This window comes from Protopterus annectens, chromosome 3.part0 (genome assembly GCF_019279795.1).
Source record: "Protopterus annectens isolate FY-2018-M chromosome 3.part0, PAN1.0, whole genome shotgun sequence".
In the NCBI taxonomy this organism is placed as follows: domain Eukaryota; kingdom Metazoa; phylum Chordata; order Ceratodontiformes; family Protopteridae; genus Protopterus; species Protopterus annectens.
Window position 1 is genome coordinate 162,490,699 of NC_056731.1, and position 13,080 is coordinate 162,503,778.

General features: G+C 37.9%; 1 protein-coding gene across 1 annotated transcript in view; it reads right to left on the minus strand.

The window, feature by feature from the left end:
- Positions 1–13,080, minus strand: part of LOC122796791 (dynein axonemal heavy chain 5-like) — a 2,204,633-nt gene that overhangs the window by 1,432,539 nt on the left and 759,014 nt on the right. Inside the window, exon 31 of the mRNA XM_044065521.1 lies at positions 11,011–11,173. Within this exon, the coding sequence (XP_043921456.1) occupies positions 11,011–11,173 (163 nt within the window). The remainder of the gene's footprint in view (positions 1–11,010; positions 11,174–13,080) is intronic.

Sequence of the window (13,080 nt, forward strand, 5' to 3'; positions counted from 1 at the left end):
GTGATTACTAGGCTAATGGCACATGAGCCTTTTCAAGTCTAGCCAATACTACTTAATTCCCCAGATATATAATGGGGTAGTATCAGGGTAGTGGGTCTTTGAGTGTTGGAGCTCTGAGCATTTTATAGACTGCCTCTGTCCATAAGGGACATGGGCAATTTGCTGGGAGTGAATCTATGATTCTGTATTGATTTATATTGATTTATCAAAATTCTTTTTGAAGAGAGTGAGGGATGGGCTTTGATTTACGAAGATGAGATGTTTATTCCATAGATGAGCCAGAGGCCCCCAACATTGGCCTTCACTTCAGGGAAGTACATACAAAACAGCAGGGGTCTCTGCACTGAGCCCTGTGGGACATCACCAGTAACAGGTTTCTTATCAGAAGTGGATTCACCTATCTGGCAACATATATCCTGACAGTGAGCCAGTTGGCTATCCCTCTAACAATGTAGAGTTTATGACTAACTCATTAAGTTTGTCTATGATCCCTGAGTAGGGGATTGTGTCAAAAGCTTTGGTCGGGTCTAGATAAGCAGTGTGTACAGTTTTACCCTTATCCATGGCCCTGGTGACTTTCTCGAAGAAGTCCACCAGATTGAACAGGCAAGACCTCCCTCTGACAAACCCAAATTGCATCTGATCCAGTGTTTGGAGACTTCCTATGTTGTTCTTCATCATGATTAGTCTCTCAATGGCCTTGCAAATAAGACTGGTCAAGCTTATGGGTCTGTAGTTCCCTGGGTTAGATGATGGGCCCCCCCCCTTGTGCAGAGGGACGACTGTTCTGTTGCAGTCTTCCATTCCTCTGGGACAAAGCCCATCTGGAGGCTGTGGTTAAAGAGGGCTTCTAGTGACCCTGACAGATTCTGTTTTAAGGTATTTATGAAGCAGCCTCGATTGTTGTCGGGACCCATGGAGGCTATGTTTTTGGTTTTAGCAAGCTCAGCAAGGACCTGTTCCCTCAAAATGACCAGTAGGGGGGATGGTTGTGGGTATTACTTTGGTTGTGGTAGGAGGTGATTGGGGAGGGAGTTTGAACTGAACTTGTCAGCCAACAGATTTGCTATAGTTTATGGCTGGGTGTAAGTACTGCTTTACATGATTAACTCAGTACATTGCTGAGTGTCTCCCCTGAGGTTACAAACATAATTACAAAAAAGCCCTGTGGTTCTCTTTCACCTGGGGGGCTATCTCTGCCTGATAGTTGGCTTTGGCAGATATGAACTGCTCTCTAATTTGTTTGTTTAGACTGGTGAGTGTCTTTTTTGCACTGTTTTGTCTGTTTCTTCTTGACTTTGTTGAGGATTTTTTTTCCTTTTGTTGAATAGCCTATTTATGCTAGGGGTCCACCGGGGTAGTTTATTTTCGTCAGTAATCATAGGTTCTACTTGGATAGGTACTGCCTACTCTATGCAGCTATAAATGCAGTTATATAGTGCTTTTGTATGCTGCTCAGAGTAGGCCTCAGTATCATCCAGGTTCAGAGGGGTTTGGAAGTTTAATAAGCTGTCACTTAGTTTGAGGTAACTGGCCTTAGCAAAGTTCTTAACAGGTTTGGAATTTGATGGTGGTTCTAGGTTAGTTTTAATACTAAAGGAGATCATTTTGTGGTCAGATCTTATCAGGGAGGAGTTAATGCATGGGGCAGAGCATCATCTCCCCTTCTTCATGAGTACTAGGTCTAGGATATTTGTACCTCTCGTTGGGAGCTAACTAGTTGCTCCAGGGTGTTTGCATTGATGAAGTCCAAAAACCTCTGAACAAGTAAATTATGGGTCATATAAGTCTCCCAATTTATGAAAGGGTAGTTGAAGTCACCTCTAACTATGATATTAGGCTGAATTTGGAGAGATTCCCATAGCTTTAGGCAGGAGGTGTGGTTTTCCATACTCATATTAGGAGATCTGTAGCTAGCAAGGATATGATGGATATGGTCAGACTTATGGCTAGTTGGGCATAAAGTAGCTCAACTGAGTCATGTTGTTGGACCAGTCTAGCAGTGTACTTGTCCTTTGTGAACACTGAGACACCTCCTCTCTTTTTTTTTTATCCTGAGCCGAAGGGGATTGCAATATATGAAAGGCATTGTAGCCTTTGCTAGCCGGGGTGCTTTGCATGGTTCTGCACCATGTTTCCATGACTGCACATATGTCTACGTTCTCCGGGGTTAGGATTGTGTATATTCACAGACCTGCTGCACTACTTAAGGTCTCCTTTTTCTGACCAATCATGTACATTGTGCACTTTCACCTTAAAGAACTTCACTTTATATTGTCTTATGGAGGTACATTATTGTATCACATATTTGTGTATGTGTTGTTAATAGTCATGTGACCTAACACAATACAAAATGCCATTCGTAAACTGTTTTCTTTTTGTCAAGTTGTAGACTGTGAGGTACAAATTAATAAGACCAGTACCTTAACACAAAGTGCTTTCCTTCATGTTAAAGTTCCCATGGCACTTATCAGAAAAACATGAGGATGGGAATTTCTCTGGGGTTGTGACTGCTACTTCAGGTCGTTCCCAGAAACATGCCACAGGACTTTTGGGACTAACTCAGTAAACAAAATGTAACAAAAATAATGTTTATTTTTCCTGGTTTTCATGAACTAGCATCAACTTGTACAAATGTATGATGTGTCCATTAGACACAAGTATTTCCTTCTAACCAGCACCCTATCATTAAGGGACTGGACCAACATGTGGCCCTTGGTGGTCTCAAACACAGGCAAACATAGTTTTTCATCACAAGACCTAAAATGTAAGCTTTGAAACAAATAAAAATGATTCCAACTCCAGCCTTAAAAAGGAAATCTTTGAATTTCCTATTACATAGTAAATAATTTTTGCAGAGGGGTATACCACTATGCTCTAAAAACAAAGGCAATATCTCCTATACCTCTAATAACTATATATATGTATATATATATATACATATATATATATATATATATATATATATATATATATATATATATATATATATAAAATGACCACAAGAAACAGGTGCACAGGCCCAAAATAGGATGCTACTTTCCAAAAAAGCTATAAAGAACCAGAAAATCCAGAAAGGCACACCAAGCAACCCTCTGTGGAACCAGAATGGCTAAACAGATGCTGTAGGAAATAAATCCACCATGAAAAATGCAGAAAAAATGCTTCTTTACTTGACTTCTTTGCTTCAGTTCAGTGCAGTAAAGTAAACAGCACACAACAGCTAACAGCTCAATTCTCAAAGCTATAGCAGCATACCGGTTTTGCGCTCTGGTATGCTGCTTTAGCCTTGGGCTGTGAGCTGTGAGCTGTTAGCTGTTGTGTGCTGTTTACTTTAGTGCCATTCTAGATTTTGTGTTTTATATATATATATATATATATATATATATATATATATATATATATATAGGTGTACTTTTCCTTACCGAATTTACACTTTACTGAACTTCAAAAATCCAATTACAAATTAGCAAAAGTGCAGTTCAACGAAAACACAGTATTCTGACCCATGGTTTGTCAAACAATGATCTGAACTTCCAGCATGTTGTAGAACAACAGGTATGGTGCGTTTAAAGCAGTTGGAGCTTCTTGCTATAGATTGCTGTACAGTGACGATAAGGAAATTTACCCTTCTCCCCACTGTAATGCGATCTCAGAGTTGGTATATATAATTTGCAGGGGATGCAGGGGGTACTGGGGGGCTTATCACCCTGAAAAAATGTGTTTGAAATGTAAATTTTAATGGTTTTGATTTTTGGAGAAGTGTAGTTCGGAATAGTGTGTTTTCATTGAACTTCACTTTCGCTAGTTAGAGGTTGGGTTTTTGAAGTTCGATGAAGTGTAAGTTCGTTGAGGAAAATATATGGGTCTAGGACTATTCACTGAAAGCACATTTCACTGAAACTGAAATGACTGAACAAATCACTGAAAGCTCAATTCACTGAAACTCAATTCACTGAAACACATTTCATTGAAAGTTATATATGGCCTTTTCCCCACTGTTGTGTGACACTGGAGTTAGTATATATAGTAAGGGGGGCACCGCCCCCCCACACACATATTTTGGATATATATATTAAGTTCAGAAAAGAGTAATTTATTGGAATTGCAAGTATCCATGTATATAGTTCAAAATATTTAAAATAGGTGAGGGGCTCCGCCCCCCACACCCCTCCTTACTATATATACTAACTCCAGGGTTGCACAACAGTGGGGAAAAGGCCATATATAACTTTCAGTGAAATGTGCTTCAGTGAATTGTGTTTTCAGTGAATTGAGCTTTCACTGAATTGTGCACAGTGAAATGTGTTTTAGTGAAATGTGCTTAAAGTGAATAGTCCTAGACCCATATAAATAAATATATATATATATATATATATATATATATATATATATATATATATATATATATACACACACACACACACACACACACATATATGTGTATATATATATATATATATATATATATAAATATATAGATATATATATATATCTATATATATATACATATATAGATAGATAGATATATATATGTTTGTATATAGGTATAAATAGATATGAGTCCATTATAGAATTTCAAAATTCCACAATCCCAAAGTTCTAAATACTGATGCTCAGAACATTGAGATTGTGGAATCTCGAAATCAGTAAATGGAGATCGTCATACAGTGCGGAATGGGAACATTATCATTCTCTTCACTGTAGTGCCATCATGGAGTTAGTATATTTAAGTTGCAGGGGATGGGAGTGCAGGGGAGCTTGCCCCCTGGAAAAACTTCTTGTTTGTTTGTTTTTTTTTTTTAATTTCGAGATTCCACAATCTCGAGGTTCTGAGCGTCAGTATTTAGAATGTCGGGACTGCGAAATTTCAAAATTTTATAGTGGACCCATAGCTCTATATATATATATATATATATATATATATATATATATATATATATATATATATATAAAATCTCAGCCACTGCTGTATTTCAGAATTTGTAGAACACTCTGAGTTGCTACATCCTTGTACTTAATATATATTAATCTTTTCTCAAAATATCTTCTTCATAATTCCAAAGATCACAGTTGGGTTTCTCAAAATTGCAACAGGAATATCTTCAAAGCTAAACCTCATAAAGTCATAACCATAGTCATCTGTGCTACACTACAATCTGTCAATATTTCCTCACTAACTTAGCTAAAACTGATCTCTAATAAAAAAATCACTGCCACTGTGCTGCTACTATTCAGGGGTGGCTTTTACGTTAATGACATATTTTAGAACCGAATGCCCATATTTCAGATAAGCCCAAAACAACTCATTAATACTCTTATGAAAAGGGTTTCCACTGGTGTACTTGAGAACAGCAAACCAAAGTGGGTAGCAAAAATCTCTTCTGTTTCCATATGGCATTACCATAGGAAAACATGACAATAAACAGAAAAAAAGGTATGCATAGTCAAGACAGGTTGTGCATAAAGTACAGACATGTAAGATGTTTATACAGGATTGTAAGTAACATATGCTTTATGTAAAATGAAAGCCAGTTGCTACACAATGTGTATTAGTGAAGGGGGATGCAAGTCTATCATGCCATTTAAGCAAACAAAATAGAATAGCAACCCTCAGGCTGTGTGTGAATAACATGGAGCATCAGGTATGATGGGTCTAGAGACTGAGGTTTTTTTTCTTCCACACTGAAATGATAAGGTCTCCTCTTTCACATTAGTGCCATGTTACTGTCTACAAAGCTATTATAAGCATTTTGCAGTAGCCATTTTCAATTACTCTAATGACCCCAAACATAAGCTGCAGTCTGTGCAACACAGGTGGATTGTATTTAAAATCTGAGGCCTTCCAATATTAAATGCTAAGCATAAACGTATAATACATATGTAGATATAGGAGTATACTACCTATTGTCAAACACCAACTGTGATGTCCGGCCAATACCTCACCGGACTGCCTGAATTTCAATTTCATCCCTTACTATCCTGGGTCAGTAACTAAGGAGCTTCAATCCTCACTACTGACTCCAATATGAGACTGTCACTTAGAAGTAATATTTCGCATTTTCCCCCTAAGAGCACAAAAGGAACACTCTCTATTTTCTGGGACTGGACTATATACACCTCTGTCCACCCAAATGTATTTACTTATTACACACTTCAGAGCAAAGTTTCTTAGTTTAAAACCTCTGATGCACTCACACTCAAAGTAAATTTAAATCTCACAAATCCAAACACTGCTGGGAAAGCCTGACACAAATTTCCAGCTGTGTCTCTTTCCCAAAATAATACAGTAATGCTGCCACCAGTCAGAGGGTCTTCATGCCCTTCTAAAGGGGTGTTCAATTATGAAAATTAATTATCAAAATAAATGATAGCTATGACCAGAACAGCCAGGCCTTCGGGGTGACCTGGGGAGCATAAAACAGGTAGAAGCACTCTCTAATCTCTAAAGAAAAATACTGCATCAGCCACAATGTAAAATAATGAAAAACATTTAATAATAAGTAAACATGATTACAAGATTGTAAATCAAGAACTCTCAATAAACACTAGAAATCAATCACCAGAAATGTAAAATCAAACTGCAGAATAGGAGTCCATTATTCTAGAAAAACTGTATCTTAATAACTAAGGTTTCTTGATCTAACTAAAGAATATTGTCCCTGATCTACCCTAAGATATAATAGCAAGGCCAAGGCAACTGTACATTTTTTTGGTGAGTTCTCTTTTCTTGGTGTCCACTGACTGCTCAGTACTTGACAAACTGCTCAAGACTTGACAAACTGCAGTCTCAACTGTCTAATTTCAAAATATAACAGACAGCTGTTTAAAAAAATCTTTTTCTGTCAATCAGCTGTTTAAATAACCTCTTAGCAACCAGGAACATTCTAATTACATCACTCACTGTTCAGCTGATTCTCCATAGTTTGTACTTTAGAATGTCCCTCTCAAGCATGCCCACTTAGAAATGTATCAAAGTAGTGACAGATTCTTTAAACATTCTATTTACACAGAGAAATACTCAATATGTTAAAACTTATTTACATTTTCACAATTGGAGATGCTGGCATACAATGCAAATTAATCTGAGAATATGCATAAATCTCCTACCAGACATGCTAACACTGATGATAGTGTTTCAGTTTCTTCACATTAACATTATTGAAATAATACAGTGATGGAAAGTATAATGTGTTATGGAAAAGGAAAACCTACAGAGACAAGTGTTTTTGTAGTGAAACAAGCACTCCTGCATTTCTCATACCTTCAAATATACACACACACACACACACACATATATATATATATATATATATGTATGTATACATATATATATATATATATATATATATATATATATATATATATATATATATGTATGTATATATATATATATATATATATATATATATATATATATATGGGTCCCATTCATAAGCTTGAAATTTCAAAAGTATGAAATCTAAAATATCAAAACACAAACTACGTAATATGGGAATTCACCCTTTCTCCATTGTGTGTGATCTCAGAATTGTAAGTATAATTAACAGTCAGTATAGGGGTGCAGCCTCCCACATGGGAGGTAAGGGGGGCGTACCCATTGCATTAAATATGTTTTGGCACTTTGAGATTTTGATATTTTTGGGTAACAGTCTTTTGAGATTTTGAGCTTATGACATAGACCTATACATATATTAATATATTATATATCTATATATATATATATATATATATATATATATATATATATATATATATATATATATATATATATATATATAGATTCACTATACAATCTTGAAGTACTGACATGTCAAATTTCAGTATTTCGAGACTGAATAGCTGAAAACCCACATTCATGAAAACCCACAATCACGAATACCGCAACCGTGACCATTCACACACACACACACACACACACACACACACACACACACACACACACACACACACACACACACACACACATACACACACACACAAACCAAGACATAATCACACACACATACACCTACCTAACTAAACAAACATAACAACACACAGAAACACACCTAACCTACCTATAAGCAGGGGGGCAAGCCACCCTGCATGCCCCACACACACCCCTACTTATATATTCTAACTCCGAGGTCATAATAGCACACACAACACACAAAAAAACACCACCGCACACACACTAAAATCCCTACCCAATATCCTCAAACACACAACACTTACCTGAAACCTCAGATAAATCCACAAACCGCACCAAGTTTCGAGTAACTGCACTTTCCACTATTCGGTCTCGACATACTGAAATTCCAGATGTCAGTACGTCAAGATTGTCTAGTGTATCTATATATATATATATATATATATATATATATATATATATATATATTGTTGTGTCTTTCGGCTTATCCCGGTTAGGGGTTGCCACAGCAGAACTTCAGTCCTCTAATGTTTGGCAATGGATTTTTACGTGCCGAGTAACCAGCCCTGATGCACAACCTTCAACGAAGGCACACCCATTTAAGCATGCCTCCACACAGAAGACGCTCTAGCTGAGAATCGAATGTGACAATGTCTTGCTGTTGGTATAGATATATATATATATATATATATATATATATATATATACCAACTCTGAGATCACACAATGGCTGGAAAAGGAGAAATTTCATTACCCCAGTGTTCTATGGCAATGCAGTGCAAGATATTGCCAGCATTAGTAAAGCACTCAACAAAAGGGAAAAGGGAATTTGATAAAGAAAGACAACAAATTCTCTTTTGTTGAACTGGCTTTATGCTTGGAAAGTAGTTGTTACCTTAAATACATGGATCTATTTCAAATGGACAGAGGATCAATTTTGCTAATGTTGTGTGTGTGTGTGTGTGTGTGTTTGTGTGTGTGTGTGTGTGTGTGTGTGTGTGTGTGTGTGTGTGTGTGTGTGTGTGTGTGTGTGTGTGTGTGTGTGTGTGTGTGTGTGTGTGTTTATTTGTGTAGGAGGTGGGTTGGTGTGACTGTCATACTGCCTCATGCCCCTACACTAACAAGCAAAGCCTGCAACATTGGATCGAGAAGAACACTAGACACCAGGGATGTCTTTAATTACATGGGTTGGGGGAACTAGACACCACAAATGCCTTTACTTATGTGGGTGGGAGGAACACTAGGAATCCAGGGCTGTCTTTAACTATGTAGATCGGGGGAACACTATACACCAGGGGATATATTTGTTTATATGGATTAAGGAGAACACTGGACACCATGGATATCTTAACTATGTAAATTGGGGGGAACACAAGCTACCAGGGATACTATATAGTGTGCCCTAAAGACACTTAATTAATAAAAATAATACATAAAATGTGGTGTGGGGAATCACTAAACACTAGGGATGCTAAGTAGTATGCCATAAAAGGCACTAAAAGGTAGCTGAATCCTGCACCCTTGCCACAGTAAACCTCAGCAATAACACAACACACTAACTGAGAAGTTAGTATAGAAAGGATATTTAAATATATGAGAATCTCTGGCATTATTTCATGCCTACAAATGTTCGTTTTGTACAAGGAGGATGAACAGGGAACAGTAGGCATACCTCTCAGCCTTATAGTGCAAGATAGTACAAAATCATGGACAGGTTTTAAATATATATTCCTAAAACTTCCAAAGTTGTTAATCTAACAGCTTTTGTACTACCATGGATTATCCGAAGGATATGAAGTGTGAAACTTTAATGTATGGCATTAATAACTGCCTGTATTCATCAATGATTTATGAAAGGAGGATAAAGGAGATATCTGGGACAATCAGAAAACATAAGTGGTGTGTGTGTGTGTGTGTGTGTGTGTGTGTGTGTGTGTGTGTGTGTGTGTGTGTGTGTGTGTGTGTGTGTGTGTGTGTGTGTGTGTGTGTGAGTCCTGAGAGTGGGAGAGTGAATGGAGAGGTACCTGTGCTAACACAATGTGGTTGCCTCCCTTGTTAATTACTGCAGGAAGTGATGATCTGCTCTTTCCTGTACATAACAGTTCAGAGAGATGCAAATTAGTCAGTAGTGAGGTTTTTCCTTATTATGGCTAAACTGTCTCTAAATTGGAAATTTCTGCACTGCAGACACAGGACCTTTTTACTACCTCACTTAACACAAGTGTTAGGGTACTTTATGAATCTTGGATACAGTTTTATTTCAACAAAACTATTATTTTAAACAGAGGCTTGCTATTAACATTTTTCAGAAACAGAAAATTGTCATATACTTAAGGATTTATAAATGTGACATTATAATCATGTATAAATTTCCAGAGTTACTTCCTTAACACATCTAAAATTCAAGCTCTGTCACAAAAAAAAAGTCTTTATATTCATCATTAGCACGTCCCATTTCAGAACATTATGATTACAAGAGTATACAATGTCCTGGACGTGTAAAGTTGAGATATGATGCACATGTTTTCCACACTTTATGCTAAAGCAAGGAAGCACACTTGGTACAGTACAGAAAATTAGCTTCTCCCAAATGCCACATATCTTGTAATTCTGTTTATAATTAAAATGTGATGTTAAACAGTGAATATGGGTCATCAGGGAGAATTCACTATCATAGAATAGTTAGTGCTTTTATTGAAGATACAAATTAACCAGTAGAACCTATAATTAATCTGCTCCTATATGTTATTTCAACCACTTATTGCATATCATTCACAATTCCACCATATCATTAGTAACTAAGAACATCAAAGAGTGATAACTCTCTGTCAGTTCTATTACAATCAAGTAAAAACATGTTGCATTTGTTTGGATTATACTGATATAACAGGAACACTTTTACTACATATTCATATGTACAACACAATAAACATTTCCTTTTATTTGTCTATACAACGACGGGGATTTTCAATGTCTTTAATCATATTCTTTTCTCTTGATATCCCAATGTGAAGTTGTAATCATTACATTGTATGGAAGAAATACCTTATATCAGTTTATTAAAGAATGGTTTGGAATTTGGAATTAAATGCACATACCTATTTTGGAAGTCCAGAAGCTCGTTGTTGATTTTTTCTATATCCAGGTCACCCCACAAGATTTCATAATAGCCACTAACACTGTCAATAACAGAGTTGTATAGGCCATATAGTTTTTGGAGCAGGGACAATTCACGTTTAATTCTCTGAAGGTCAGGATAATCTGTTTGATATCAAAAAAAGAAGAAAACTCAGCCTTCATATAGTGATGTATGCTATTATATGTTTCTGGCAAGATTTGCTAGAGTTGGTCTATCCTCAAGAGAAAAGGAGGGCTTGTCATAATCTACAACTGCATTGTAGCACTGCGTGAGTTAATCTACAAGGAAACAGCTCCAGTACTTATTACTAATGCCCACCCCTCCAGGCATATCTAAAGGTCAGTTCCCTGTGTTTTCTCCTATTAACCTAGTGAACTAGGGCATCCTGAGGCAATGTAGCAGCTACCTCATGTACACTGACAACCCTCTCCTCTTACATCCCAACACTAAGACTTGCGAGAGATGCACTTATATTTCCAAATTGGAAGCCACGCACTCTCCAGCCAAGACTGGAAAAGATGGTCAAGAGGAGAAGGTCAGCACTTGCACCACACCACATGGAACACATAGCCTCCAGAACGCACACCAGCACTGCCTTCACATAAAAACGCAAATCATACACCCACCTTCATGGAGGATCTCAATAAAAATCTACCCAAACAGCAGAGACCTCCAAGACAGAAATGCACTCAACCACCACAACACAATGCTAATCACAAGATACATAACTCTCTTAAACAGTGTACCACTCAAGCAAAGTCCCTAAAGTGAAACAGCATGCCCAACACACTAGTCATAGGTGACTCGATAGTGAGGCACACTGATGTCCCACTCACTAGGCTGAATAAGGAGAAAGTAACAGTCAACTGCCTGTCAGGTGCCAGGATCCACCACATAATGCACTCACTCAGGTCCCTCAATAACAGGTACAAATATGACTCTGTCATTGTACATGTGGGTGTGAATGACCTGAGACGTACCTCCCTGGACTACATGAAAAGAGACATGGAGGAGCTCTCGGATTATGTAGCCCAGGCGGGTATGACCCTAGCCCTGAGCAGCATCCTACCATCACCCAGAATGATACCACAGTACAAGCAGAAAATGATTGATTTCAACAATTGGCTAAGTTTCTAGTGTCATTCCAAGGGGATCCAGTATCTGTCTGACTGGGATGACATGACTGACAGACCTCGATGCTTTGCCAGAGATGGCTTGCATCTGTCATCCCTGGGCTTCCGGATACTGGCCAAGGCTCTTGCCACCCCTATAGTGCCTTTTTTAGGTGGTGTTCCAAAGACCAAATTACCACCATAACAACTACAAACAAATGCAATCTGAGGGTCATGCTGCTCAATGCTAGAAGTCTAAATCTCAAAATGGACTCGCTCGAAGCACTCATCAAAATGGAGAACATCGACATTTGTGCTGTAACAGGGACCTGGTTTAAAGCAACAGAAAGCACCCCTTCATTACCAGGCTATAACTCATTCCACACCTTTTGGCCCCAGAACTTGGACCGAAGCTCCAAAGGCGGTGGTGTTTCCATATTCATAAAGGATGGGCACACCTCCAGACAGGTAGCCCAACATAATGCATCAGAAATACTTCAGGTGCAGCTAACATTGAATAAGACAGCGATTCAGGTCGTAGCCTGCTATAGGTCCCCAACCATGTCCCAAGACTCACACTCCACATTCCTAAGCACCCTGGAGAATATTAGGGTCCAATCTAACACTTTCATGCTGGGCGACTTCAACTACCCCTCCATTAACTGGGAAAACTACTCATGTATCAATACACTTCCCAACTTTTCCTGGAATTCATTAATTCCAATGTCCTGGACCAGCTCATTCTTACCCCCACAAGAAGTAGCAACATCCTTGACCTGGTCATTATTAACATGGGCGACCATTGCTCTACACCAATAGTCAAATCTTCCCTGGTTAGATCCAACCACAAACTAATCACCTTGGAAATATACATCCCGACCACCCCACCCCCGCAAAGGTAACCACCATGAAAAACT